This window comes from Oncorhynchus keta, chromosome 1, assembly GCF_023373465.1.
Source record: "Oncorhynchus keta strain PuntledgeMale-10-30-2019 chromosome 1, Oket_V2, whole genome shotgun sequence".
Taxonomy (NCBI): domain Eukaryota; kingdom Metazoa; phylum Chordata; class Actinopteri; order Salmoniformes; family Salmonidae; genus Oncorhynchus; species Oncorhynchus keta.
In genome coordinates this window covers 39977658-40005644 of record NC_068421.1, presented here as the reverse complement: position 1 = coordinate 40005644, position 27987 = coordinate 39977658, and the positions used below count along the sequence as shown (strand labels likewise).

General features: G+C 44.4%; 3 protein-coding genes and 2 pseudogenes across 10 annotated transcripts; 2 read left to right on the top strand and 3 right to left on the bottom strand.

The window, feature by feature from the left end:
* The first annotated feature begins 224 nt into the window (after positions 1-224).
* Positions 225-11988, top strand: LOC118384822 (inositol polyphosphate 5-phosphatase K-like). Of its 6 annotated transcripts, none has more exons than XM_035771544.2 (14): positions 225-389; positions 2471-2576; positions 4947-5051; positions 5216-5324; positions 5888-6004; positions 6147-6322; positions 6568-6679; positions 6976-7085; positions 7353-7379; positions 9560-9800; positions 10136-10273; positions 10359-10442; positions 10516-10620; positions 10794-11988. In XM_035771544.2, exons 2-14 carry the CDS (start codon positions 2482-2484, stop codon positions 10872-10874), a joined length of 1500 nt encoding a protein of 499 aa, XP_035627437.1. In that variant the 5' UTR covers positions 225-389; positions 2471-2481; the 3' UTR covers positions 10875-11988. The 6 variants fall into 6 exon arrangements, with proteins under 6 accessions (XP_035627437.1, XP_035627446.1, XP_035627428.1 ...); XM_035771553.2 differs by lacking the exon at positions 225-389 and adding an exon at positions 1076-1099; XM_035771535.2 differs by lacking the exon at positions 225-389 and adding an exon at positions 1200-1361.
* Positions 11709-14459, bottom strand: LOC118384869 (centrosomal protein of 55 kDa-like; annotated as a pseudogene). Its single transcript, XR_008141559.1, has one exon. The product of XR_008141559.1 is annotated as a centrosomal protein of 55 kDa-like (transcript).
* LOC118396374 (tektin-1-like) lies at positions 14123-18319 on the top strand (annotated as a pseudogene).
* Positions 18320-18742: 423 nt separating this feature from the next.
* LOC118384896 (F-box only protein 39-like) lies at positions 18743-21527 on the bottom strand. The gene is made up of 3 exons (XM_035771589.2): positions 20381-21527; positions 19250-19426; positions 18743-18871 (listed from the first exon to the last, which is right to left on the bottom strand). Exons 1-3 carry the CDS (start codon positions 21524-21526, stop codon positions 18743-18745), a joined length of 1452 nt encoding a protein of 483 aa, XP_035627482.2. The 5' UTR covers position 21527.
* Positions 21528-21738: 211 nt separating this feature from the next.
* Positions 21739-27926, bottom strand: LOC118384880 (XIAP-associated factor 1-like). 2 transcript variants are annotated; one of them, XM_035771570.2, is made up of 7 exons: positions 27560-27926; positions 23670-23805; positions 23496-23552; positions 23171-23363; positions 22950-23020; positions 22558-22766; positions 21739-22407 (listed from the first exon to the last, which is right to left on the bottom strand). In XM_035771570.2, the coding sequence occupies exons 1-6, from the start codon at positions 27634-27636 to the stop codon at positions 22578-22580; spliced, it is 723 nt and encodes a 240-aa protein (XP_035627463.2). In that variant the 5' UTR covers positions 27637-27926; the 3' UTR covers positions 21739-22407; positions 22558-22577. The 2 variants fall into 2 exon arrangements, with proteins under 2 accessions (XP_035627463.2, XP_035627471.2); XM_035771578.2 differs by lacking the exon at positions 27560-27926 and adding an exon at positions 24943-25110.
* Positions 27927-27987: the final 61 nt, after the last annotated feature.

Sequence of the window (27987 nt, the reverse complement as noted above, 5' to 3'; positions counted from 1 at the left end):
GTCTGTATATAGCCTTGCAACTGTTATTTTCACTATTTTTTATTTGTTTTACTTACCTACACACACACACACACACACACACACACACACACCTTTTTTTCGCACTATTGGTTAGAGCCTGTAAGTAAGCATTTCACTGTAAGGCCGACTCCACCTGTTGTATTCGGCGCACGTGACAAATAAACTTTGATTTGACGGAAATGTTTGTTGTTTGAAAGGGATGGCGGGTGGGTAAAGATGAGCGTGAGAACGAATGGGCTACAGTCGTGAAAAAAGAAGGGAAACTAATTCAGTAAAGTTGTGATAGAAACGAAGATATTCCTAGATTTGTTTATAGTATGAGTTTTGGATCAATATTACCCGGGGGATCCGTTTTGAAGTCACGAAGAGTAAGTAACGTGTCATGGATGCGTCGAGTAAGGTGGCATATGTGACAGTCACAAGAGCTGATCTTATTCCGATTTTCTGTGTGTCCGCGGAACAGAAGAAGCTAGCATTCTACCTCAAAAATATTTTTGAATGGAATGTTTTGTATGTATTTCCGAAGCAGGGCGCCGGTCAAGGGAGTTATCTCTCGGGATGCAGATGATATACCTGAGGAAGTAGGTGAAGTGATTGGTGCAGGCCGACTGACATGTAATGGTGTAGTATGGAGTAAGAAAACCCACTTCATCCAAATGATTGTTTTTGATAATTCTCTCCTCATGTGAAGCTTTATGACATACCATGTAAGTGCTTATGTGCACAAGCCCCTACAAAGATTTGGGCATGTATCAAGTGTATGCAGATGGGAAGAATATAATATGTCAGCTGAGGTCGTATGCTGCCACTGTGGAGACTGCACCAGTGAAGGTTTCTCGGCAATCAAGGGCTCCTGGTATATTACTTGTGGAAAAGGTGGACTTCATAGCATTTATTGCAATGGTCATGAACTTCACAGCACAAACAACGAAGAAATCCGAGAACATTGGAATCATTGTGAGTGCAGCAGAACGTTTTCTGGGACTCTGAGTTTACAGCCAAGGCGTTGCATAAAATCCTGTCAACGGATGTTCTGCCCTCACAGGGATGTGACTCGAATTGGAATGTGTTTATTTTTGTATGATGACGTTTTTACCCCTCCTATAATGAATATATTTTTATATAGTTTACCATCCATACAGTAGGTGGGGGCATTCACCTCTTAATGCTTGTTTACGGGCTGCCATAGCACCATAGAAGTAGAAGCTCTTCTTTGAGGAAGTGCATGTGCAAAATGTAAACAGTGTTTTGCGTAATCTCACCCAATTGTCTTTTTTTTTCGTGCAAATGTCTGTAATCCGAGTGAGAGTAGGCTACGACAAAACAACAGGCATTGCCAGGTAGTAAGAACGGTGTACATGTATTATTTGTTCTATATTTTAATCGGTTGTAAGCCTAAACACATACATTAGCTAGCTAATTTAAAGGAACTACGCTAATTGCTAGCGAATAACTTGGGAAGCAAACTTCTCATCTACTGTGTAAAAACATTCCTACCGTTCAGAAATGGCAATTCAGAGAACACAATGTAACGTTGAACGTTTGCAATTCAGAGAACACAATGTAACGTTGAACGTTTGCAATTCAGAGAGTGTTGCTTGCATGCAGCTACTATACTGTAACTATCAAGCTAGTTAGCAGGGGAGTCAGATTAGCAAGTATTGATGTCAGAAATTACCAGTGGTGGAAAAAGTACTGTCACACTTGAGTAAAAGTAAAGATACCTTAATAGAAAATGACTCAAGTAAAAGTGAAAGTCACCAAGTAAAATACTACTTGAGTGAAAGTCTAAAAGTATCTGTTTTTAAATATTCGTAAGTATCAAAAGTACTTGTAAAAGTATAAATAATTTCAAATTGCTTATATTAAGCAAACCAGACGGCACCATTTTCTTGTTTAAAAAAAAGTTACGGATAGCCAGGGGCTATCTCCAACACTTAGACACAATTTACAAATGAAGCATTTGTGTTGAGTGAGTCCTCCAGATCAGAAGCAGTAATAGGGATGACCAGGGATGTTCTCTTGATAAGTGCTTGAATTTGATATTTTTCCTTTCCTGCTAAGCATTCAAAATGTAACGAGTACTTTTGGGTATCAGGGAAAATATATGGAGTACAAAGTACAATATTGTCATTAGGATTGTAGTGAAGTAAAAGTTGTAAAAAATATGAATAGTAAAGTACAGATGCCCCCAAAACACTTAAGTAGTACTTGTTAAAGTATTTTTACTTAAGTACTTTACACCACTATAAATGACATCATGAGCAGTGGACCCTATTTTACATTAACTAGCAAGCTAGGGTTCCTGTCTTGACATTCAATACTTTTAAAATGTTTATTCAGAGAACATATTGCTGTGCTTTCATATCACGAGTTTGTTGTTTGTAACGTTATCATGATTCCTTGAGGTTGTTGTTTTTAACGCTATCATAATTCCATGATTTTGCAGCTGGTGAGATTATGGAGAATGACGATGATAACAAGGAAAACCCCCAGTCACAAGTCAAGAACTCAGTCGGCATGGAGAAGAACTGCTGCGACGAAGACACTTTCAGGTTTGAATGTCCCCTTGTGGTCATATGAGCTCCGGCTAACAACTTTGATTAGAGAGCATGTTTTGTGCATAAGGAGACACTGCACATTTAATTTGTTTACGGTCAATGGACACCGCACACAGAGTCATATTCAGCAATACAGGCAGCATAGCATTTGACCTGACAAAGAACTGCACATGGTTGGATTGTTGGTTATCTGATATCTGTGCAGGCAATTCAAACATGTCATTCTAGTGTATGCACACAGGCTCAATATATCCTTATTAGGTCTGTATTCCTCCAGACAGAACACAGTTTAACCTCACATTGTCTGGCATGCCAGCACCCAATACATAGCTGAGAGCACAATACATTAGTATTATTGTGATTAGGTTTGCCAGTGCATTGCATTCCCATGCATATTAGACATATAATCCATGCCACTCTTTCCAAATCAGAGGAAAGTTCAATAAAGCAGATGATTGGGCCCCAAAGTCCACCACCACCACTGCCACTTTGTCTTTCTCTTTAAGCCTTGCTCAGAGTTTCCTCATTCTGGACGGGTGTTAAGTAAATTATTAGACTAAGATACATTTTGTAACATTAAGGGGTTGGTTTTCACATAGTGGGTCTCATGTGGCCCCTTCTTGATTCTGCTTAGCCCGTAATCCTTCTCAGTCTACTTCAGACCCTCCAAAAATATTCTTATGTCTCTCATTCACTTCCAGAGGCTGGATTTTATGTAAGGCATCATTGCTCTGTCTAAAGCGTACAATAGTCTTGAGATATGTCCAAACTGCTCTTCTTCCACCTGTTACACCGTAAGGAATTCTAAGACAGGACCTTTGAATCTGTAGCCATTTCTGTGCTTTGGTGACAGCAGGAGTTCGGTATGGTCTTTCATATCAGATTCAGACTCACACATGATGCCAAGGGGAAGTCCTGTGCCAAGGGGAAGTCCCTTTGATGGATCTTGGCACAAGAAAGAATCGCCAAGGACATACATCTGTAGTTGGACCACTGTAGAAGACCCTGCCTATGCCCTCTGCAAAGATTCAAGTATCAAAATCTCCATTAAAGGAGAAACTAGTGATCTGCAGTGAAATGTTCCCCTTGTAAACAAGGAAGAATCACCTGCCTTTCTGAACCTCTCATCGCATCAGTTTAGTCCTGCATATTTTCCTCCTCTCTTCCCGACACTGAGATTCCTTCCAGAAGATCACATACAATGGATGAGGTCTGCCGGTTGTTCGGTCCGCTCGTAGGGCGCGTCCGCTCGGACAGCATAGCCAGCTCTGCCACCCAGTCCTCGGGTAGCCACCTACTGCTGCGCCAGCGCCTTGCCCAGCTCATGAACTGCGTGGACGACCTGGACCCCTCGCCCCAGCTCCAAGAGCAGGTGGTAGGCAGCTTGGACAACACTTTCCTCATCTGTGGTAAAAGGGCCAACCTTCTCAAGAAAGAGAACTTCAGGTGGACATGATAGGAAAGAGTTCCTCTTTTTTGTTCTCTTTGGCCTTATTTCAACTTGACCTCTACTTCCTCTGTCTTTATAACATCATATGATTTGTTTTCAATCCAAATGCATTGCATATGGTTCTTCGCTGCAAGGGTTTAGTTGATGAACACACCAAGTATCGTAAGACTGGATACTAATGATTCTTCTTGAAAATGTCCAGCAATGACTTCTCCATTTTATTCCAATTTTGTCGGTCTTTATCTGAGTGCAGAGGGTCTGAGTTGGTCGAGAAGTTAGACACATTTTTCATGTCTTGATTTTAGGCTTTGGACCCTTGTTTGATCAGCCTCTTGAGCTCAGAGCAGGCAGTGTGTGGTGGTCTCTTCCGTTCTGGATCTTATCTCTGGCACGCTTATCCTTCTTTTTGATTGGTTTGATTGGATGACACAAAATGCCCTTTTGTTAACAGAACTGAAAGGTTATGATGTTAGGACCATAGAGATCATAAGTCAATGTTCAGTGTTTGATTTATTTCTGTGCTTAGGACATGGAAAGGGATTGGCGTAGCTCCTCGTTGAGAAGTGTTCTTCATTCACAGTATCTGAATTGATTTAGGCTATGGTTAGAGATGTGAATAGGCTTTATCAACCACCACGGTCCATTAGACTGCCTAAACATGATGTTGTTGTGTAACGAAATAAGCTTCTGAAAGTTGCAGTCCCATTTGTTAGGCTTTTGCTCAAATGAGTTTGGTGGAAAGCTGCTGTGCAAGTGAATCATAATCTGCTGTACTCTCTCTTTCCCTTTCTCGCTCCCTCTCTCCCTTTCTCGCTCCCTCTCTCCCTTTCTTGCTCCCTCTTTCTTTCCCTCTCTCTTGCGTTCCATCGCCCCCTCTCTAACCCCTCTCTCGTTCTCTCTCTCGCTCCCTCCAGGCTTCACATGGTCACGTGGAATGTTGCTACAGCTGATCCTCCAGATGACATCAGCTCCTTGCTTCACCTGAACTCCCCAAAGACCCCAGACCTCTACGTCATTGGGTGGGGTTGCGGAGCTACTGCACGCTGTTTGGATATTGATTAAGACACAGTACAATGGCATGACAGGAAAATCTGTTTTTTACTGTGTAAAGTTTACAAAGTTCTTTCTAAGTGGCATGGTGAAAATGCTTAAGTAAGTTATAACCTGTGTGTGTGTTTTCTAGTCTCCAGGAGGTGTACTCTGCTCCTCACAGGTTCATCATAGACATGGCTGTTGTGGACTCCTGGAGCCATCTCTTCATGTCCAGCCTGGCACCACGAGGCTACCTGAAGGTACAACAGTAGGACAATATGGCTTCATAACACCTAACAATACCACTCCAGCCCCATAGACCGGTTTGATCAAGTTTCATGCCACCAACCTTAGTCTGAAGCAACAGAAGAATGTGCTCCCAACGTAGTTTGTCCTCTGTTTATTTTCACCTCCTTGTCTTTCAAAGTGATATCGTTAGCTTCTTATGTGCCACTCCGCTTCCACACTTCTGAGTTTGCCTTTTCATCCTGGTCTTTCTCCAGGATAATTCAAAGAGTCTGAAAATAGCTCAGGTTTTGCCTTTTCATCCTGGTCTTTCTCCAGGATACTTAAAAGAGTCTGAAAATAGCCCAGGTTTTGCCTTTTCATCCTGGTCTTTCTCCAGGATACTTAAAAGAGTCTGAAAATAGCCCAGGTTTGACCTTTTCATCCTGGTCTTTCTCCAGGATACTTAAAAGAGTCTGAAAATAGCCCAGGTTTTGCCTTTTCATCCTGGTCTTTCTCCAGGATACTTAAGAGTCTGAAAATAGCCCAGGTTTAGATGAAGCGATCTCAGGGTGTCTGGTATCTTGTTGTGTTTCAGGTGTCCTCCATCCGCATGCAGGGCCTCCTACTGCTGTTCTTCTCCAAACTGGCCCACGTTCCATTCATTAGAGACATCCAGGACACCTACTCTCGCACAGGCATCTCCGGCTACTGGGTAAGATCAGGCTCAGTGGGTGTTATTAGTTATTATGACAGCTTATAGCGAGTGTTTATAATGCACTAAAAGTGTTATAAATGCACCTATGAGGCTTTGTGTGTGAGCCTCACGTAAATTTGATTGACCTTGGGCCCAACAGGGGAATAAAGGTGGGGTGTCCATCCGCCTGTCTTTCTACGGCCACATGCTCTGCTTCCTCAACTGTCACCTGGCGGCACACATGCAGTACGCCTCGCAGCGCGTCGACGAGTTCGAGTACATCCTGGACACGCAGACCTTTGACCCCAAAAAGACCCCGCACATCCTCGACCACAAGTCAGTATACATTAAACGCAGTTGAGTGAGTGTGTTTTCCTATATTCACACAGTTGCTGCTTCGGTATTATAAATGGAGAAGCTTGACATCTGCTTGTGATATGATTTTAAGTACTACTGTGCTCTCTGTGTTGAATGTTCACATTGTGCACGCTCTCATTCTCTCTCTCTCTCTTCTCTCTCTCTCTCTCTCTCTGTGTCTCTCTCTCTCTCTCTCTCTCTCTCAATCCCTCTCTCTCTCTCAGGTTGGTCTTTTGGTTTGGGGATTTGAACTTCCGCATCCAAGATCACGGCATGCATTTTTTGCGCAACTGCATCACCAGCCATAAGTTCAACTTGCTGTGGAGCAAAGACCAGGTCAGACTCATGAGGGATGCATTTGTTTTGCTCTATCTTGGACCATACTATACATAGATTGGCTTTTCATTTTACACACGTACAGTCAGCTGTCTTGCATGTAAGACATGGGATGGGATGTACACATGGCACCCTGTTCACTTCATTGTGCACTACTTTTGACCAGGGCCCATGGGGCTCTGATCCAAAAGAAGTGCACTATAAAGGGAATAGGGTGCTATTTGGGATGCCGCCATCGTATTTCCTGAGGATGTTGAATGTAATGCTTTTGTTGTCATTCCGTGTGGTTGTATCAGCTGACCATGATGAAGAAGACGGAGGCTCTCCTGCAGGAGTTTAACGAGGGACCTCTGGACTTTCAACCAACCTACAAATTTGACAGGTTCTCTGACTGCTATGACAGCAGGTAATGGCTGACGTGTAATCTCAGGCGTATGGGAACACTCGCACACAGAGTTATGCGTGCACAGACAGTCACTGACACACACACACACACACACACACACTTTCTCTCCTGATGTGTATTACTCTTTGGCTCGACAAAGCATCACTCTTTCAGCATTGTCACTTTCGTGTCATCTTTCCTGCTTGCTTTTGCTGAGCTGACTCCTGCTCTCCTTACAAGACACCATTTTTTTCAAATGCTCAACTCTGCTCTCTTTTGACTTCACAGGCCCCACGGGACATGGTTTGGTTTCCAGTAAGCTGCTCAAAACACCCCTCTCTTAATTCCCCCTAATCCCCCTTAAGCAGTATTCTGCTCCTGCACAATAAGTCCACTAAAACTGTTGCAAGGCAGTGACGGATAGATTTTTGCAATGGAAAGTCAAAATGCCCCTCTCTCCCACAAAATGGTGCCTACAGAACCCCAGACCTTGCGCTCTCTTTGTGTGTGTGTGTGTGTGTGCTTCTGGGGTTTTCTACAGCTAACACAGTTGTCTCTAACAGCACATACGGTATATCAAAGTTGCTTTATTCTCCATATGAAGCCGGTGGAAAATCCCCATTGAAGCGTATCAGCATTGTGCGGAGGTGGCTGCCATTCTCAGTGGACACAGTGTTCTGGATTTGTTAAGCCTAATTCATTTAACTCCCACAATACCATTCACCCTCATACGGAGAGAGAGCAGCTTTGCTAGCCGACTGTACCATTGCCTCTGTGTGGGCGTAAGCAGCTGTCAGTTTATAACAGGCATGGTTGCTGGCTATATACAGCACAACCTCCTTCCCTGCCGCGTGGATTGTTCACTATATAGTTGTAACGAATCGCTATATGCAGAGCATTCGGAAAAGTATTCAGACCCCTTAACTTTTCCCACATTTGGTTACAGCCTTATTCTAAAATTGATTCAATTGCCCCCCCCCCCTCATAAATCTACACACAATACCCCATAATGACAAAGCAAAAACAGGTTTTTAGAAATTCTAGCAAATGTATCAAATAAAATAAACGGTACTTTGAAGCACCTTTGGCAGAGATTACAGACTTGAGTCTTCTTGGGTATGACGCTACAAGCTCTGCATTTGGGGAGTTTCTCCCATTCTTCTCTGCAGATCCTCTCAAGCTCTGTCAGGATGGATGGGGAGCGTTGCTGCACAGCTATTTTTCAGGTCTCTCCAGAGATGTTCGATCGGGTTCAAGTCTGGCCTCTGGCTGGGCCACTCAAGGATATTCAGAGACTTGTGCCGAAGCCACTCCTGTATTGTCTTGGCTGTGTGCTTAGGGTCGTTGTCCTATTGGAAGGTGATCCTTCGCCCCAGTCTGAGAACCTGATCCAGAGCGCTCAGGATTTCATCAAGGATGTCTCTGTACTTTGCTCCGTTCATCTTTCCCTCGATCCGGACTAGTCTCCCAGTCCCTGCCGCTGGAAAACATCACCACAGCATGATGCTGCCACCATGCTTCATAGGACCTTTATATAGACATGCTGCCACCAAACTGTGGGACCTTTTTATATTGACAGGTGTGAGCCTTTCCAAATCAGGTCCAATCAATTGAATTTACCACAGGTGGACTCCAATCAAGTTGTAGAAACATCTCAAGGTTAATCAATGGAAACAGGATGCACCTGAGATCAATTTTGAGTCTCATAGCAAAGGGTCTGAATACTTATGTAAATAAGGTATGTGTTTTAAAAAATGTTTTAATACATTTGCAAAAATGTCTACAATCATGTTTTCGCTTTGTCATAATGGGGTATTGTGTGTATATTCATGAGGGAAACGATACATTTGATCAATTTTAGAATAAGGCTGTAATGTAACAAAATGTGCCAAAAGTCAAGGGGTCTGAATACTTTCCAATGCACTGTTATCTGTACAGTATGTATTTATTCATGTTTGTGTGTGTGTGTCAGTGTCAATAATTACGGCCTCTACCTCTGTGCACTAATCAGTACAATAAAGAGGGCACTCACTGTATGAGTCACCCAGTGAGACAGAATGGAAAACTAATCCGCTATGAGAGACGACTAATGGTGAATATGAAAGGATACAAAGCACTGCGGAATCTGATCCATCATGTAGAGCAGACTGAAGTAACACTGAGATGGCGGAAACGCTAAAGAAATCCAGCTACCTTATGAGATACTTCGTCACACTCTCATGTCATTCTCTCACAGGCTTTGTTCAAATATCCATACTAGCAGACTGCTAGAATGATTCAATGTATTGGGCATGCATTCTAAGTGATATACTAGTTCATTTGGAACTTGGTCTTTCTGTTTCTCCACATCTTGTTTGTCTCTGACTAAATCTCTTCGCTTGTCCGTTTGCCGGTTCCTCTCCATCTCTCCCATTCTGACTTAATCATTCTTTCCTCTCGCTCTCTCACTAAATCCGTGTCTCTTCTCTCGTCCGCCCGTCTGTCTGTCTGCCCAGTGGTAAGATGCGTAAGCCGGCCTGGACAGACCGGATCCTGTGGAGGGTGAAGCCTAAAGAGCCACCCCCAGAGGAGGAGAAGGACGAGGACAGGGACTCTGGTCTGGATGAGAAGAACACCAAGCAGCAGCAGCAGGAGGAGGAAGAGTTCCCTCTGAAACTCAAGCAGGATTCGTACACCAGCAACATGGAGTACGGCGTCAGCGACCACAAGCCTGTCATCGGCATCTTTACCCTGGAGGTGACTGAGGCAGCGGCATTTCCCATTCCCACATCTGAGACCGTATGAACAGAGTCTTAAAAGTAGCAGTGCTGATCTAAAATCAGTTCCTTCCTGTCCATATAATGTTATTCATTGTGATCTAAGAGGCGACACTTACTGACCCAAGATCAGCACTCCTACTCTGAGGCGCTTTTTGAATACAGGCCCTGATCTTCTTTTCCAACGTGACTCTTTATAACGAAACCGTATGATGCAAATATACTGCTTTATACTCCTTCACCCTCTAGCCAATCCTGACTACCTCTTCCCTCCGTTTGTTCTGCCGTTCCCTCCTGTCTATCCCCGCGCTGTAGTTGAGGAAGATGTACGAGGCGCCGTTGGTGCGCGTGTTTGCCGAGGGTGAATGGAGCGCCGACTTTGACGCCATGGTGATCTACAGCCCCCTCCAGCCCTTCCCTTCTAGCGCCTGGGACTGGATCGGCCTCTACAAGGTCAGAGTCGACGTAACCCCGTTCTTTTGAATCATAGAAGTGTGGTCTGTGTGGTTTTTAACAGGTCTGTGTTTGTGTGTTACAGGTGGGATTCAGGAGTGTTTCGGACTACATTACCTACACCTGGGTGAAGGATGATGAGGTCTCGTTTAATGACGAGCTCACCCAGGTAATATGCGCGTGTGTCTTTTTTTGTGTTTGATGACATGGAGATGCTTGAATATGTTTCTGTGTTTACCCAGGTCTATGTGAGCAAGGATGAGATTCCGGCGCTGGGAGGGGAGTGCGTGCTCTGCTATTACTGCAGTACGCTCCAATGCATTGTGGGTATTAGCTCACCCTTTAAGGTAAGTGCAGGTTTACTGTAAGCCACCAAGAACAGTCCAGACATAGAAGAATATACATACGAACATTCATGCATTTTGGGCCAGTTTTCTGGATGCAGCTTCAGCCTAGTCCTAGAACTCCTGGACTAAAAATATTGGAGTTTGAATGTAGAAATGTCTCCGTCTGATTTTAGGTATACGAGTCCAAGGTGGCCGCTGAGGAAGGTCTCGCGCCGGAGAACATCGACGGCCTTGAAAAGGCCACAGCCAGTTAGGACCTGTGAGTGGACCAGACTTTATTGCTGGACCAAACATGACCTCTTAACACTGTCTGTCTGTCGATGCTGTTACACATTTGACCTTTGATGGCCTGTCTGCAAGCTGTGGTGCTGCTGAAGTCGTGGAATGTTACCTAACTGTAGGCCAGTGCACTTTGTTTTTAATGAATCATAACTGTTTCTGTCTTGTTCTCCGCTGCCAGTTGTGGCAACAGTAACAGTAAGCTACGCGTTTATTTAAGTTCTGTTCAGGTGTTGATCCCGCTTTTAAAATCAGTCGCAGAGAGATATTGGCAGTATCGTTTTAAGAAATGTTCAGTGTTTTTGCTCAGTGTATTTTTTTGTTGTGTGTTTTGTCTCTGGGATTGATACAGAACACATTGGACATTGTCAGATGTTCCAGGTAGGTTGTACAGAAGTCGAACATTAACTTCAGAGTTGTGGCTGTTTCACTTGAGAATTTCGACCAATCATATAATGGTATTGTTAATGCATGAATATGACATTGTTTTAAATAATGGTTGATACATTTACATTTTCCCTCTGCTAACAAAACGCTTTGTGCTGTGCTTTGCTATGCCATTCCGAGAAATATATCGCACAATTTGTTCTTGTTCACATTCATGACCGTGCCCTTTTTATAGATGTGTGTAAAAGGTTACTGGTTTAGGTATTTATTGAAGTCATTGTGGTTCAAGTAAGTATGATTGGGGATGAAAAGTTATCTAAGAAAACAGTGGATTCAACAAGTGCCTCAATGTTAACAACCAGTCGATAACTGTTCAATGGATGCTTTGGTACAAAACTATAGAATTCCTATATGATTATCTATTGGTGTGTTTGAAAATGATTATTGTTCTTATTGTTAAAAAATATGCAAGTCTTTCTTTTTCTGTACACATCAACATTTAATCTATAGAACTTCTTGTACTTTTTTTTGGACCAATTTCAGCATAAGCGAGACCTGTTCAAAAGTCTTTATTTGCTTATTGAAAATGCTTGTACATTGACAATTAGGAGTGCTCTATTTTCTCAGTAACATGTGGTAAATGAATGAAAACAAATATTATACTGTAACCTATTTAAAGCTGAAATAAAAAATGTAAATGAATGATGCCTGTCATTTAGCACTAGTCTGGAATAGAAATGCAACAAGTCATTTTTAAACCTTTGATACAATGTAGTCTACACTGTTTTTATATTGTCGTCTTAGCTGGAAACGAGAACTATACATTTAATATAAAAAAAAAAGCTTTTTTAAAAACATTTTATGAACGGGTATTTAGAAGATTTCTGCTAGGAGGACAATAATACACGGACATTCGGAACAACAACAATTCACAACAGTGTTTTAAACCAGTCAACTGATTTACACTTTAGTCAAAGAGGAAAAACAAAGCATCAGAGAAATATAAAAGTAAATAGTTCCAACAGTTATGAAGGGCTTTATAAAAAAATAGATTGATCAACTCGTTTGCTTGAAGCAATGTTCCTTACAGTATACAGTAAGCGCCATTTCCAGTTTGATCGCCAATCCGGTCCAGGAGCAATCCAGGACCAAGGTACATTGACATACAGGTTGACGTTTTACTTTTCTCAACACACAGACGCAGTGCCCAAAGTAACCATGACATTGCAGCTTGCATTTGCACCACCTATAACATTTTGAAAAGGGAAGTGACATTTAGCACGTTTTAGAATAGTAAAATGTCATCTCTAGCCTATTCCAGACTACTTATTGGAGTGGGTACTCCCAGCCATAACAATTGAATGACTAGAATCTAAATAGATAGGATAGATCTAGGCTTACTTGTATGCTCCCAGCCCCTGTACAGCCCAGTGTTTACAGACAGTGCTCGAGGTGGGCCAGCAGCTCTCGGTGGGCTACTGGGCTCGACAGCTGGGACACTAAGAAGCTCTCGTCCAGTTGGTTGACGACCTGAGAGGGAGAGGTGAAGCTCTCTTTGGACGGCTTCAGGGGTGCTGGGGGTCTGCTGTGAGCGCTGGCATCGTACAGGCCGGACAACTCCCTCTGCCCCTTCTCTGACTCGTGTTTGGTGACGTGGTCCTTTGCCTTGCGCAACTCCAACACCTTGTGGAGCTGTTGTTGTAAATACTGACAGTCTCGCTTCTCATCCTCCGGGTCTTTGGCGGACACCTGGATCTGCTTCTCCAGAATTGTGACTCGTTTCTGTTCCTCATGCAGGCTCAGTAGGGATTTCTGCAGTAGATTCACCTGTACCAGGAGCTCAGCAGACCTCATCTCCTTTTCCTCTAGTCTAGCCTGGAGCTCCTCCATGTCACCCCACAGACGGCTCTCTCTGTCCCCAGAGCGGCGCTTCTCCTTCTGGACACTCTGCCGGATACTCAGCCTCTCCGCCTGGAGCTGCTGCCACACCTCTCCCACCACTCTCTGCTTCTCCTCATACCTACACTGCAGCTCAGACAATTGTCTCTGGGCTGTATTGACCTGCTCTCTCGGAGCTTCCGGCTCCTTCTTGGTCGTCAGTAACAATATCTCGTAGTGCTTCTGTATCTGCACTGACCTCTCTTCTGAATGGGTGTCTTTATGCTGCTGTGCGAGGGCCTGCTTGGCATGGTTTAGCTGCTGTTCCAACCGAAACATCCGAGCCAACACCACCTTCACGTACGCCTCTCTCTGCTGGTCCTTTTCCAGGGCATCTCTGAGGTGGTCGTGGCTCATTGCAGTACTGGTGGTGAGCACCTGTCCATCTGATGGGCAGCTCTGCAACCCAGCGCCAGATCTACTACTCTCCAGCTCGTGGCACTTAGCAGACATGGACACCAGCTTGTTCTTAACGTCCTCTGTCTCGGCTTGGAGTGACTGGAAGAGTTTATTGTGTCTCTGCTCCGCCTCCCTGACAGTGGTCTATCTGGGCCTGCAGACCGGCCACTGTCCTGCCCCCTGCCACATGGGCCTGCTGGCAAAGAGAGCAGATTTCCTGGTCCCTGGCCAGTAGCTGCTGAGCGTTCTTCTCCCGTAGAGGCTCCAGTGACAGGATTTTCTCTAGTACACGCTTGCTATTTTCAGATTCTGATGGTTCTTCTTTCTGACGAGACAGCTCATCCAATGACTTCCTGAGATATGCATTCTCCTTTCTGAGTTTACTGATCTCCATATCCTTTCTGGAGCAACACAGCCTTTCTGCCTATCTTGTCGGCGAAGTTGTTTTAGTTGCTGGATGACATCGTTGCTAAGATATCGAGCAAATTGCCTCGTACAGATGTTGTTAGAATGCAAATCTAATCCAAATGTACACGTCGCTGACCTTTTACATTTCCCGCGGTCGATGGCCCCGCCAAGATTGCAATGTGTTTTGCGTTGACCTAGCAACCGTTTGTTTACAACCTTTCCTTGAGTTCATTCATTGCAGACAAGACAGGCAACACTGTTGCAACTTTTAACACGGTGTTTCACACCGCACAGTAAAGGTATGGTAAGAAGAGAGATTTGGTTCACTAATTATATTTTAGTGGCATCTTGCAAGCCCCGTTTGTTAGCTAGTTTTTAAAATTACGACAGCCCTCTATCTTTCTAACGTTACTGTAGTGTAGATCCATTTTCTGTTGATACTAGTCAGCTACTGTAGCCAATTCACGGCTGAGAGTAAGAGGCTGATAGAGGAGAGTGGCATGGCAGCCAAACGCATGCAACGGGATGCCAACAAGAGACTGGGTAAGGTAAACATCAATAAATCGAGATTATAACAGAATACGTTCCTGTCAAAGTAGTGGTTGATGCATCACTGCAACTGAATGGTCTGTCTGTTCCACTTTGTAATAACACATACATTACCACCCCTCATAATACCCAACCACGCCGTTCCTACCATCCTATCTCTGTTCAGAGCAGAGAATCTAGGACATTAAGTTCTGGAAGTCAGACCTGGACCAGAAACTGGAGAAGATTGTCCAGGAGATGAAGGTGCTGATAACCTGTAAGAGCCGGGTGGAGAGAGCCATGGAGAGGTGTGCCGAGCCCCTCAGAGTCGCCCTGCAGTGCCTGACTGAGAGGTGAGAAGTAAACTAGCTAAAAAGTAAAAAGTAGTAAGTCGTTGAAAACTTGCTACAATGCTAAAGTTGTCCGCGATGAGACTCAAACTCGCAACCTTTAGGAAGTGATTGTATGTACTCCATCAACATGTGTGTTTCAGGCAGATGCTTGTTTCCATTGACCTGGTACATGACGCGGTGGAGCGGGAACTGGTGAAGGAGAGGGAGGTGATCGAGGGAGTGCCATCACTGCTGAACCGCACCCTGGAGCAGACCAATGAACAGATCAGGTGGGTGAGGGGAGGAAGTGTTTTGTCACACGCACACACGATCACGTCTCACTATCTCTGCGATGCTTCTCATGCATGTTTCTGTTCTGGCTCCAGACTGAACCGCTCAGCAAAGTACTACCTAGAGAAGGACCTATGGGACAAGTTCCATGCAGAGCAGATTGATAGTTTCTGCTCCATCCTCACAAACACCTCCCCGAATATTGACAACATGACTAGTCAGACAGCAATCGCAGTACCAGGTTAAAATGTTGGCACTTTTGTCTTTGTGTAATGTGGGGCAGTAGGAAATTCAATGAAGGAAATGTCATTATTTCAAACTAAAGATAATCCCTTCTCTTCACCCAGCATGCAGTTTGACCTGCAGCGGAACTCCTAATTCTACAGATAGAAATAGAAGGCAGTCACAGTGCCTTGTGATGGACAGTCGGTGCATTCTGCATACAGTAGGTCCATTGGAAGCATTATTCCCTTCAGCCAGCAGGGGTCAGTGTAAAACCTCCTCTAACCACCCTACTTACAGTCGGAAGTTTACATAAATGACTCCAACCTGTGTTTCAACCACTCCACAAATTTCTTGTTAACAAACTATAGTTTTGGCAAGTCGGTTAGGACATCTACTTTGTGCATGACACAAGTTAATTTTCCAACAATTGTTTACAGACAGATTATTTGACTTATAATTCACTGTATAATAATTCTATTGGGTCAGAAGTGTACATACACTAAGTTGAGTGTGCCTTGAAACAGGTTGGACATTTTCTGAAAATTGTCATTGCTTTAGAAGCTTCTGATAGGCTAATTGACACAATTTGAGTCAATTGGAGGTGTACCTGTGGATGTATTTCAAGGCCTACCTTCAAACTCAGTGCTTTGCTTGACATCATGGGAAAATCAAAAGAAGTCAGCCAAGACCTCAGGAAAAAAATTATAGACCTCCACAAGTCTGGTTCATCCTTGGAAGCAATTTCCAAACGCCTGAAGGTACCACGTTCATCTGTACAAACAATAGTACGCAAGTATAAACACCATGGGACCACGCAGCCATCATACCGCTCAGGAAGGAGAAGCGTTCTTTGGTGCGAAAAGTGCAAATCATTCCCAGAACAACAGCAAAGGACCTTGTGAAGATGCTGGAGGAAACAGATAAAGTATCTATATCCACAGTAAAACGTGTCGAATATTGACATAACCTGAAAGGCCGCTCAGCAAGGAAGAAGCCACTGCTCCAAAACCGCCATAAAAAAAAGCCAGACTATGGTTTGCAACTGCACATGGGGACAAAGATTTTACTTTTTGGAGAAATGTCCTCTGGTCTGATAAAACAAAAATGGAACTGTTGGCCATCATGACCATCGCTATGTTTGGAGAAAAAATGGGGAAGGTATTGGAGTGGCCATCACAAAGCCCCAACCTCAATCCTATAGAAATTTGGGGGGAGAACTGAAAAAGCGTGTGCGAGAAAGGAGGCCTACAAACTTGACTCAGTTACACCAGTTCTGTCAGGAGGAATGGGCCGAAATTCACCCAACTTATTGTGGAAGGCTACCCGAAACAGACAGGAAATGTTACTAGAATTAATGTCAGGAATTGTGAAAAACTGAGTTGAAATGTATTTGGCTAAGGTGTATCTAAACCTTTTCTACAGGTTAACCTGCCACCCTTTCATGACACACTGAACAAAAACAATGAAAACATTTAATCCATCCAATCCTAGTACCACTGTGACGCCAGAGGAGTGGGAGACCTTCTCCAACATCGCCATCGTAAAAAGCAGAACACGTGAACAACAACTCCCTGTCTCTGAGGGCTCTGCTAGAGAGCCTCCTGGAGCAGACAGCTGCTGACATGTGCAGGCAGCACAACGCTACGGGCAAAGCCCTCTGGCTGCAGGTCCAGGAGACCAATACAGCCAAAGGACTAGAGGACCACCTGGCAAAGGTCAGCAGCAATGTGAAGAAAAACATATTTTATATGCATAACCCAGGCCATTCCCCTGTGATTCTTTTGTCATGTAGCAGACGCTGTTATCCATAATGACTTACAGGGGCAATTAGGGTTAAGTGCCTTGCTCAAGGGCACGTTAGCATATTTGTTCACCTAGTCGGCTAAGGGGTTCGAACCAGAATCCTTTCGGTTACTGGCCGAAGGCTACCTGTTGCACTGTGTTACTAGAATGATTCCCCCATGATCAGTTACTAGAATGATTCCCCCAATGATCAGTTACTGGAATGATTCCCCCATGATCAGTTACTGGAATGATTCCCCCATGATTAGTGACTGGAATGATTCCCCCATGATCAGTTACTGGAATGATTCCCCCATGATCAGTTACTGGAATGATTCCCCCATGATCAGTTACTGGAATGATTCCCCCATGATCAATTACTGGAATGATTCCCCCATGATCAGTTACTGGAATGATTCCCCTCCTTTCTCCCTAAAAAGGTTCTGGTGGCCAGCCAGGAGTGGAACCTGGAGGCCCTGCGCGTGGCCATCAACGACAAAGCAGGTCCCCTGAAGGTGGCCCAGACACGGCTGTCTGCCCACAGCCAGAGACCCAGCATCGAGCTCTGCCATGACCCGGCGCAGGTCCAGGAGCTCACTGCACACATCAAGAGGTGACAATGCACCCCACCTTCCTGTCGACTGTACTGATCTCGTCCGACTCGTCTAGGGTCTCTGACCACTTTTTTCACTTCCATTACAACTCAAGCTATTTTATAGTATGTTTTAGCTCTGTATGAAGTATAAGATTAGTTATCCTAACACAACCCACTGATTAGAGATTCACCATACTCATGATTTTGTTACACAAACAGGATATCACAGCTTTCATTTCAAGTCGTTTCTGTTCAGTAGATACACCCATCTCTGGTGAAGAGACTCTTCTAAATGTATTGTGAATGACATATTGAATGTTTTGCCGATTTGCCGTAGCCTCCCATTGCTGTTTCAACCCAGTGACACCCCCCCCCCAGACTACGAGAGGCGCAGGCCCAGTCGGAGATGGAGCTGCTGGCCCTGACCCGCTCACAGCTGATCCTGGAAGAGGAGATCCAGTCCCGTTCTCTCTACATCGACGAGGTCATCTGCACCCAGCTCCGCCAGCCCATCTCCACTCACAGCTTCTGAGTACCACTCCCACCGTGACAAGCCTGGTCCCTGATCTGTTTGTGCTGACTTGCATCAACAGATCTGGGACAAGCCTAGACCATGGCCACACTGACTTTATAGTGGGGCTCTTTAGCTTGTGCTGACATACCCGGGCTAGCATTTTCACTGATGAATAAAATATGAGGTATACATTAGGATGGAAAGCTGGAGTGCTTGTATTGTTTGCAGCAATTTTAATACAATATTTGGGTTTGAAGAAAAGGAGGATCAGATTGTGGAGCGTGTGTTTATCTACAGTGATGGCACCGTGTGTGTGTGCTGTATTTGCCAGACCCATCCATGATTGTGTATCAAATTGAAGTTTCCTTCCTCTTACTTTAAATGGTGTTATTATTTATATATATATAAAGCTGTCTATTTGGGCCCATGTCTGTTAGGCAGGAGTCAGAGCATGGGGTAGGAGATGGCGAGGTAGTGGAGCTCGGAGTTGATGAGTTGTCTGTAGCGAGAGTACACCTCCTCCAGCTGCCCATCCTCATCCTGAGTCTCATATTTGTTGGTGTAGATGCGCACCTGGGACACAAACACAAGCAGCTTATACACCACACAGTATATTGCTCACATAAGACAGTCAAGCACATTGCTGTAGCTAGGTGCAACACACAAAGTGTCATCAGTAGCTTTTAAAGAAGTACGAGGAAGGAAATGTGACCTGGCCCTTTAAGAACGGACAAAGATGACTGCCCGGCTTGATGGCGTCTTCATTAATGACCCAAACAAACTTTAAAATGCCTGAAACATCCCAGTTCACTGGGCAGGAGGACACAGCAGGCTAGTGTGGGTCTGTGTGGAGCTTGTGTTAGTAAAACTCTTCAATGCCAGGACATAGATTGGTATGCAGGTGTGTAGGCCTGTATGGCTTTATCCTACTTCACCAGAGCTCTGGCTCACCTTGATGGTCCTGAGGATGGTCTTCTTTTCCAGGCGTTTCTGCAGCAGCCGGTCCAGGAAGCTGATGTCCAGAAAGGCCCAGACCTTCAGGTAGACCAGCCGGCTGCACAGCAGCACCACCTCCAGCAGCTCCTCGTCCACAGACTCGTGGCTGTTGTTCAGGTCCAGGATCAATTTCTACACCAAGGAATTGAGGTGGAGACAGATTCACAACACGGATTCATGTCGTTAAAGGACTGAGTGCCACCGACTTCCTATTGGCAATTTAGGGCTGGATTCAATCCATATCGCAGGAAAGTGTGAAGATCGTTTCCAATTGAGCGGACATATGCAGCGTTTACTGTGGATGCAGTAACATTGCCTTTCATTTTCAATTTAGCTGTAACCCAAAGTTTCCTGGGATACTTCTGCGATACGGATTGAATCCATCCCTTAGAGTCATGTCTCTTGGGGCCGGTTTCCCTGACATAGATTAAGGGTAGTCCTGGAATAAAACACATTCTCAATGGAGAATCTCTTATTCCAGGACTAGGCTTAGTCTGAACTGCATGGCTATAAAAAGGCAACGTGGGTACATGTATACTGCACATACTTTATGGCCACACAAGCCGGGGCCATCATTGCTCCATAACGGACTACTACCGTGTATCGATCGATGGTGATGGGTTCGGATTTCTGAACTTTAAATATTATGAATCATTAGTTATGCTAGAGACATGAGGGGTGCCATAGTCGAGGGTTTACACCAGAAGTTAGTGGTTATAGGTAGGAGGAATGTATATGGTGGGTGCAATTAAGCTTGGAATGTACTGAGTGCAGGGGGAAACGATCATGCGGCAGGCGCTGATAAGGGTGGAGAGCCGTAGATTAGTGATGAAGGGGGGTCGAGGTCAGGTCACATTAAGTGAGAAGGAACAGTTTATTCCCTGTATCACTTTACATCTTTATTGCTAGGCAGGAAGTTATGTTTAGGGAGGAGGAGACTCTGTCCAAATTGGGGGGGGATATATATATATATATATATATACATACTAGTGGAAATATATTTGTCTGATGCAGCTGTATTGACCCAATGGGGGAATAAACTTGGTTTAAGCTTTACTAATCGTCCGTGGAGCAACCAATCGTCACCTGTAAACAGCTCCTGTAGCAGGGCACTAGGCTGGTAAGGGCAGGCTTGGCACTCCAGTCCTGTTCACTGAAGTAGCAGCTAGTGAGACTGAGCAAGCGCAGCGGGATCTCTCTGAGCAGAATCCTCCCCAGCTTGTCCACGTCGAGGATCCGCTCCACTGTGATCTGCACCCGAAGGTCGGGACAATGCTGAGCCAGATGGGACCAGGCATCCCCCCAGACCACCTGGATGTGGGGCTCGTGGATATGGCATCGTACGGTGAACGTCTGCAGGGACCCTCCCCCGCCAAGGCTCCTACACGCCGCGGACAGGGCCGCCAGCAGCTCGTCCGACAGGCAGCTGTAGTTAAGGGTCAGGGTGCAGAGGCCCTGGAAGCGGTTCATGACCTGGGGGAAGGCGGGGCTGACGAAGACTGCCAATGGCTGTGAGAAGAAGTCCTCCAGGTTGAGGTGGGTGATGCCGGGCCGGCGGCCCAGGTGGATGTGCTGCTGAGCTGCAGCCACAGCTTCCAGTACCTCCAGGCCCTGGGGCAGGTTGAGGCGGGCCCCCCGCAGGCTCAAGTAGCCAAGGCGGGAGCCCTCACGGCGCAGGTAGAAGGCGAGGCTGCGCACCAGGGAGTTGCGTACACTTCGGCACCAGGCGGCGCGGTCCAGCGCCATGTGGTTGACAGTTAGGCGGCGTAGTCGGCCGCCGGTTTTACGCAGTGCGGCGAGGAAGGTCCTCAGCGTCTGCTGGAAGCGCCGGGCCACCAGAGAGTTTAGGGGGTGGGAGAAGCGGATCTCCAGATCCTCCAGGTAAGCGCCGTAGGTCTTGGCGTAGCACACGGCCGTCTCCAGCGCCGAACGGCGGGTCCTGGAGATGCGGCCGGAGAAGTTGAAGTTTCGAACCCTCCAGAGGGAGGGCGAGCGCATAACGTGGTGCCAATGGCGACACACCAGGGCCGCCTTGACACGGTCGCGGTCACGAAGCCACCAGAACACCTGCCGCAGACACACGTCCGGGAGATTAGCCCAGCCCAGTTTAGGCTTTTTATCTTCCTCCATCTCGCCTTCTTCCTCATCCATTACCTCTATTCCTTTATCCTCCCCCTCTTCTTCGTTCTTATTCTCCGATAACTGTTCCTCTGGATCCTCGGGGTAATCCATTGACAGGGAAGAAGTGTTGCCAAACCACTAACGTCTCTGAATATTCATCCACCAAATGTAAAGATGAATAGCCTGTCGTCTGAAATGTATACTATGTGACTCTGGAGTTAACTTGTACCACAGAGAAGCAGAGGACACATGCTTGTGTCTGTTGGGTCACCATCAATGTGTCCCACTTGTCACCTAAGAAATGACTGACACCAAAACTGAAGTTCTGGAACCTTCATAGCTTTTATTGTTGTTACCGTGAAACCAAAGGGACACCTTGTGACATCACAATAGGAGAAGATAAAACGCTCACAGCATTTGGACCTATTATGAAAAAATGTAATCTTGTGTGTGCATTACAGCGATTTATTTTTTGTTGATAAATCAGTTATGTACATTTGTAAACCAATATTAAAATGTACAACTTTAATGGAGAAAACATTCCCATTTTCAGAACATACTGTATTTCTGTTGTAAACAATGTATTATAAACTGGGTGGTTCGAGCCCTGAATGGTGATTGACTGACAGCCGTGGCATATGAGAATGTACACCACAGGTATGACAAAACATATATCTTTACTGCACTAATAACCTCATGGGTTTATTGCTTAATTATACAACAATGGTAAAAATAGGATTCTTGTCCTCTTGTAGAGAGAAGAATCCTGACTAATGTAATAAGTCATCATCTCTTACTATTACCCAACCCATCCAATCACCAGAAATAACTCAACTGCCTCAAATACAGATTTTCTGTGAAAAATAACTTGCAATTTGCTCAAATAAATCACAAATAACTTGTCCTCCACTATGCCAATTCACCATGGAGTGTTCCTTCAGAGGTTCTGAGCGCGTTTCTCATTTGAAGTTGACATGGATCTGACATTTGACCTGAAAGGAGAAAAAAAAAAAGATATTTTTCATCACTCCAAATTATTAAAAGGGGACCAGGGTTTTGGGTCAATTCCAGGGTTGGAGAATGAAGTGAAATGGAATTGACCCAACACAGAAGGGTACTGTGTTTTTGGGACAGAGCCGTACCTCATGCCATCGTAGTGTGACTACGGGGAGAGCCAGGTGACAGTGGGGACAGGTGCTGATCTGGTCAACTTCCCCTCCTGCCTCTTGCCTTGGGCTGAGAACAATGTAGACTTCATAGAACTGGTCAAACGAGGACTGGCCTGCTCCTGTTTGTGGCTGCCATCATCATCATCACCTTTAGACTCCTCTGATGTGTGGTCACACTCCAGCTAGTCAGTGGGGGGAAGAGAATGGAACAAATGATTTAAACACTAACCTCTTTCCATGGAGAATGCATTGAGAATACTTGTTTGTCCAGAAGTAGGCTTTATATAGGTACCGGAAACGGGCAAAACAAGGAGGAGTGATCTGACGACGATGACTTGGGTTCATGCTGTTGAATAAGAACATACCTGATGTTCCGCCATCTCCTCCAATGGGAAGGACCTCGTACAGCTCCTGCAAACCACTGCTGTTCGCCTGCCTGCATCCAGAAAACAGTTTGAATATAACATAACATTGAAAACCAGAGTATCAATCTCATCTGACTCTATAGTGATTATGATTTCCCATTTTCCAATGTGTTGAATATTAGAAATGGCAAATCAACTTGAACTGTAGGGGTTAGCCTCACCGTTGGAGGGGTTATCGGGAGCATTGAGGTCAGGGCAGATCTGACCATGCTCCGGCTGGTCCCTCAGGGTGATGTAGCGTCCGCAGTCGGAGCGGCGCTCGGTGCGACTGCCACACGCCAAGCTGTGCTCCGCCATGGCCGACAGCGGCAGCTCCACCGGGCAGAACTCACAGCGCTGCAGCCTTGCCTTACACTAGTCCGACAGAGAGAGACTCAATTACAGTTTGACTATAACGATCATGTAGAGGAACTAACTTCTTTTACTGAAACGGCATCATCATGGTGTGTGTGTATGGCAATGCCGGTGACCGTTGAATAGTCTCACCTCATGGTCCAGGAGCTGGCAACTCTCCACCTTTTTGTCGCAATTGGTGCACTTCACCTGTGCAAGTGACAGAGCGACAATATATTGAAAATATACAAAATCGAGGGCCTTGATCCCTCAACATCTACTCAAGTATTTGGAAGTGATCCTGGTTTCATTACAGCAGTGGTTTACCTGGCTGTGCTGGTTCTGATGGTGCTGCTCCAATAGCTCTCTGGGAACCGGCTCATCACAGTCTGGACACAGGCATAGGAACCGCTGGCAGTGGGACTCGTGCAAGGCAAAGTTTGACACAGCCACCTCCTTGTGACTGACAGTTGAACACGAGCACCGAAGAAGTGTTAGAGGCGCCACAAGACCACAAACTTGTGTTTGCAGTGGTTTAAAGTACTTAAGTAAAAAATACTTGAAAGTAGTTGTACTTTACTATTTATATTTGACAACTTTTACTTTCACTTCATTCCTAATTAAAATGTATTTTTTACTACATTTTCCCTGACACCCAAAAGTACTCATTACATTTTGAATGCTTAGCAGGACAAGAAAATTGTCTAATTCACCCACTTATCAACAGAATATCCCTAGTCATCCCTACTGCCTCTGATCTGGCGGACTCACTAAACACAAATGCTTAATTTGTAAATTATGACTGAGTGTTTGAGCATGTCCCTGGCTATCTGTAAATAAAATTAAACAGGAAAATGATGCTGTCTAGTTTGCTTTATAAGGTATAAGCTATTTCTAATTTGACTTTTGATACTTGAACATATATATATATATATATATATATATTCACTGTTCCCCAGGCCCAGATGTGGATGTTGATTAAGGCAGCACCCGCACCTCTCTGATTCAGAGGGGTTGGGTTAAATGCAGAAGACACATTTCAGCTGAATGCATTCAGTTGTACAACTGACGAGGTATCCCCCTTTCCCTTCATATTTTAGCAGTTACATTTACTTTTGATACTTAAGTATATTTAAAACCAAATACTTTTAAAAAATTACTCAAGTAGTATTTTACTGAGTGACTTCACTTGAGTAATTTTCTACCTTGGTATCTTTTTTTAATTTTACTCAAATATGAAAATGTGGTACTTTGGTGTGTGTGTTTGATGTATGGTCTGAACAAACTGAACATAGAGCTGAAGAGAATGTGAAGGCCAGCTCTACTGTGGTCTGTGCAAGCATTTTCACTTTCAAAGATTCTAGTCTAGGATTTCATGCCATGTATTGACAAATGGCTCAACCTGAAATTATGGTAGCCCAGTCAATATTATTGACAATGTATGTTATTATGAAGTGAACACTCAACAAACTGTCTTTAGAAAAACGAGTAGCCGATGTATATCCTTCAAATTCATGCTGAAGAATATCCACTACTTTGATGGTTTGTTTTCAACTTTTAAAACACTTTTTTTTATATTCAAATGTTTTAATTGTCTCACCACTGGTCACAGATACGGGTTCTCTCTTCTTCCTTGTCTGCCATCGCGGAATAGGTGTAAATTCTAACCCCAAAATAGAAGTAGCTACGCACAACCTAGCAATTGAAACCAAATTCATTAAACCCAACTGGTGACATGGGAAATAGCATTGTGAACGTAGCGACATTAAGGTCATACGGCAAATTTTCTAAATAAAAGTCCACCTGACGAAATGTTACTTGGTTGTTATAGAACGTTTTTCTGATTTAAAAATCACAAAACAAATATTGTTTAAAGTTACATAAACATACATTTATTGAAAAAATAATCTATATATACGTAACAAAAATATAAATGGACATGTAAAGGTGTTGGTCCCATGTTTCATGAGCTGAAATAAAAGATCCCTGAAATTTCCATTTGCACAAAAAGCTTATTTCTCTCACAAATGTGTTTGCATCCCTGTTAGTGAGCATTTGTCCTTTGCCAAGACAATCCATTCACCTGACAGGTGTGGCATATCAAGAAGCTGATTTAAACAGCATTACACAGGTGCACCTTGTGGTGGGGACAATAAAATGACACTAAAATGTGCTGTTTTGACACCACAAATGCCACAAGTTGAGGGAGTGTGCAATTGACACGCTGACTGTAGGAATTTCCACCAGAGCAGTTTCCAGAGAATTGAATGTTCATTTCTCTACCATAAGACGCCGCCAACGTCATTTTAGAGAATTTGGCAGTATGTCCAACCAGCCTCAACTGCAGACCACGTGTAACCAGACCAGCTCAGGACCTCCACATCTGGCTTCTTCACCTGCGGAATCGTCTGAGACCAGCCACCCAGACAGCAGATGAAACTGAGGAGTCTTCCTGTCTGTAATAAAGCCCTTTTGTGGGGAAGTTGTCACCATACAAGAGGGGCATTTTAGTATCCTCAGAACCTCTCCTAATAAGCTCCAGTGTCACACCATGGATTGACCTCATAAAATAATTTTTTCTGCCCAAATCTGTCACCACTGACGACCGTTTACATTCTAAACAAACTATGCAAGTATTCCTAGGAAATCACCCAGAGAGCTACCATTCCTTCATCTGGAATAACGTCTTCAAGCACATTGACATCAGATGTTCCGGCTGCACCTGGGCAACACGACTCACAGCCTGAGTGACGCAGACCTGCGTACACTCGCCAAAAAGACAGAAGGCTACTCTGGGGCCAACATTAGCATACTCGTACGAGATGCCCTCATTCAGCCTGTCAGGAAAGTACAGTCAGCCACACACTTCAAAAGGGTCACTTTTACACATGATATAGTAAGTGTTTATTTTTTCTCTACTACTGAGGAGATTTAAGATACAAGTTTTTTTGTTCGTGATGGTACTATAAGTGCGAGGGCCATCCTGTGCCAAGAGTCAATTGACTTCTTACACCGTGCTTTCCATGGATGGATGTGCCTAGCAACAAGCTGCTAGAGCCCATCGTCTGCATGGCGAGAAACACACATTCACCGCTCACAAACATACTGGAACGTGCTGTTTCAACATACACCTCCAGGCATTGCAAACTGAATCTCACATTTGTGTAACTGCTGAACCATGCTCATGATTTTGTCTTCTTTGTGGGTCCCTCTGCCCTCCAGTCGGACATTCTGCGCTCACTATCCACCACCCCACAGTCAAAATGGAGGTCAGGAAGTTCAGAGGACTTGGCTGAGAGGTACTGGTTAGCCGGGGCTTCACAACTCCTTACACGGTCTCTCCTCTCAAGGCCAATTCATACCAAGGTGTTTTTATCGTTATTATTTTTACGACTTTGATTTGGAAATCAGTTTAATTTCAGAGTTTTCAGATCCACTTTACGAGATTTGATCAAAAGTTTTAGTTTAAAAAACTACTTGGTTTTTATGATTTTATTTCAGTTTTTGTGTTAGGGACAGAAAGAGGCCTGCGTGGGAGGCTAGGATCCATTTACAGTGCCTTCAGAACGAGCAGTGACGGCCGAAAATGCTTGATTTTGAGGCAGCTTTTCTGAAATTCTACAATACATTTTGCAATGGGGTTTTTTCACGTTAATTTCATATAAAGCAATAAAAAGTAATGTGCACAGTTTTAGGACGATTTTAAGCAGAATACATCATACAAAAACTATTAGAAACATCTAAAGTGTTGAATTTAGTTTATGTTCCTGAACAAACAGCTCTGTCATAATTCACTCTCACATTCCTCTCCATGTTTGGGGCTTGCTATCAACAGGAGATGCACCTCCCATTCACTCTCTCTCTAAAAAACGAATATATTCAAAGCTGATCAATCGCTTTCCATTTGAGGATCGATATTTCTTTCCAATAAATTGTCTTCAAAATACTTGATTGTGATTATTTTCTGAAAGAAAAAAAAAACAGAAAACGTAAAAATAGTGTATTGTGGTTATGTACTTTTAAAACCGTATTACAATTTTAAATCCGGAAAGATTGTGCTTTCGTGATCCGTATTAACTTTTAGAGAGTTAACAGCAAAACGGATCAATTGCACTCAGTGCTTTGAGCAGCGCTCTCCATAGACAGACTGGGGAGGGGAGAGCAGAGTGCCGGCCATCCTACTGAAGCCAATGTTCGCTGAGTAAAACGCCACTCACCTTGATTCTTTCTTCCCTGCTACCACTTCAATCATGATAATCTGCCGCTGCTGTGGGAACTGTTCTGACATTCTCATGTGCTTTGCTGATTCGAAGTTAATGTTTATTGTCCACTTTCTCTTGTTTTCAAAAACATTTGGAAATGGTTTCGCACGTTATTTTAGTTGGCAAATGAGATTGATTTCTATTCACTGTACTGCCTGCCTGCCAGCCATCAACAATCACCCATCATCTTCGCAAGCGAATACGCTGACAGGCCAGGAGAAAAAAAACTTTGTTCACATGTGGTTGGATTGGGCCGTTTTCCACCGTAACAGTGCAGTAAATGATCAAAATTACGAACCCGGTTTCGATTGGACCCATTATGCGCCAAACGTGCGGGGATTGGTCAACAATGCGAGCTCTCGCATAAAATGCGCTCGGTTGGT

Excerpts from the sequence above, each read along its gene's own strand:
- LOC118384822 (XM_035771544.2), top strand. The coding sequence starts at position 2,482 with ATGGAGAATGACGATGATAACAAGGAAAACCCCCAGTCACAAGTCAAG. Across the intron at positions 7,380-9,559 it reads GGGACATGGTTTGGTTTCCA|TGGTAAGATGCGTAAGCCGG; the intron begins GTAAGCTGCTCA and ends CTGTCTGCCCAG. Across the intron at positions 10,443-10,515 it reads TTAATGACGAGCTCACCCAG|GTCTATGTGAGCAAGGATGA; the intron begins GTAATATGCGCG and ends GTGTTTACCCAG.
- LOC118384896 (XM_035771589.2), bottom strand. The coding sequence starts at position 21,526 with ATGGATTACCCCGAGGATCCAGAGGAACAGTTATCGGAGAATAAGAAC. Across the intron at positions 19,427-20,380 it reads GCTACAGGAGCTGTTTACAG|AAATTGATCCTGGACCTGAA; the intron begins GTGACGATTGGT and ends TCCTTGGTGTAG. Across the intron at positions 18,872-19,249 it reads CCATCCTCAGGACCATCAAG|GTGCGCATCTACACCAACAA; the intron begins GTGAGCCAGAGC and ends TTTGTGTCCCAG.
- LOC118384880 (XM_035771570.2), bottom strand. The coding sequence starts at position 27,636 with ATGAGAATGTCAGAACAGTTCCCACAGCAGCGGCAGATTATCATGATT. Across the intron at positions 23,806-27,559 it reads GCAGGGAAGAAAGAATCAAG|TCACAAGGAGGTGGCTGTGT; the intron begins GTGAGTGGCGTT and ends TTCAACTGTCAG. Across the intron at positions 23,553-23,669 it reads ATCAGAACCAGCACAGCCAG|GTGAAGTGCACCAATTGCGA; the intron begins GTAAACCACTGC and ends TCACTTGCACAG.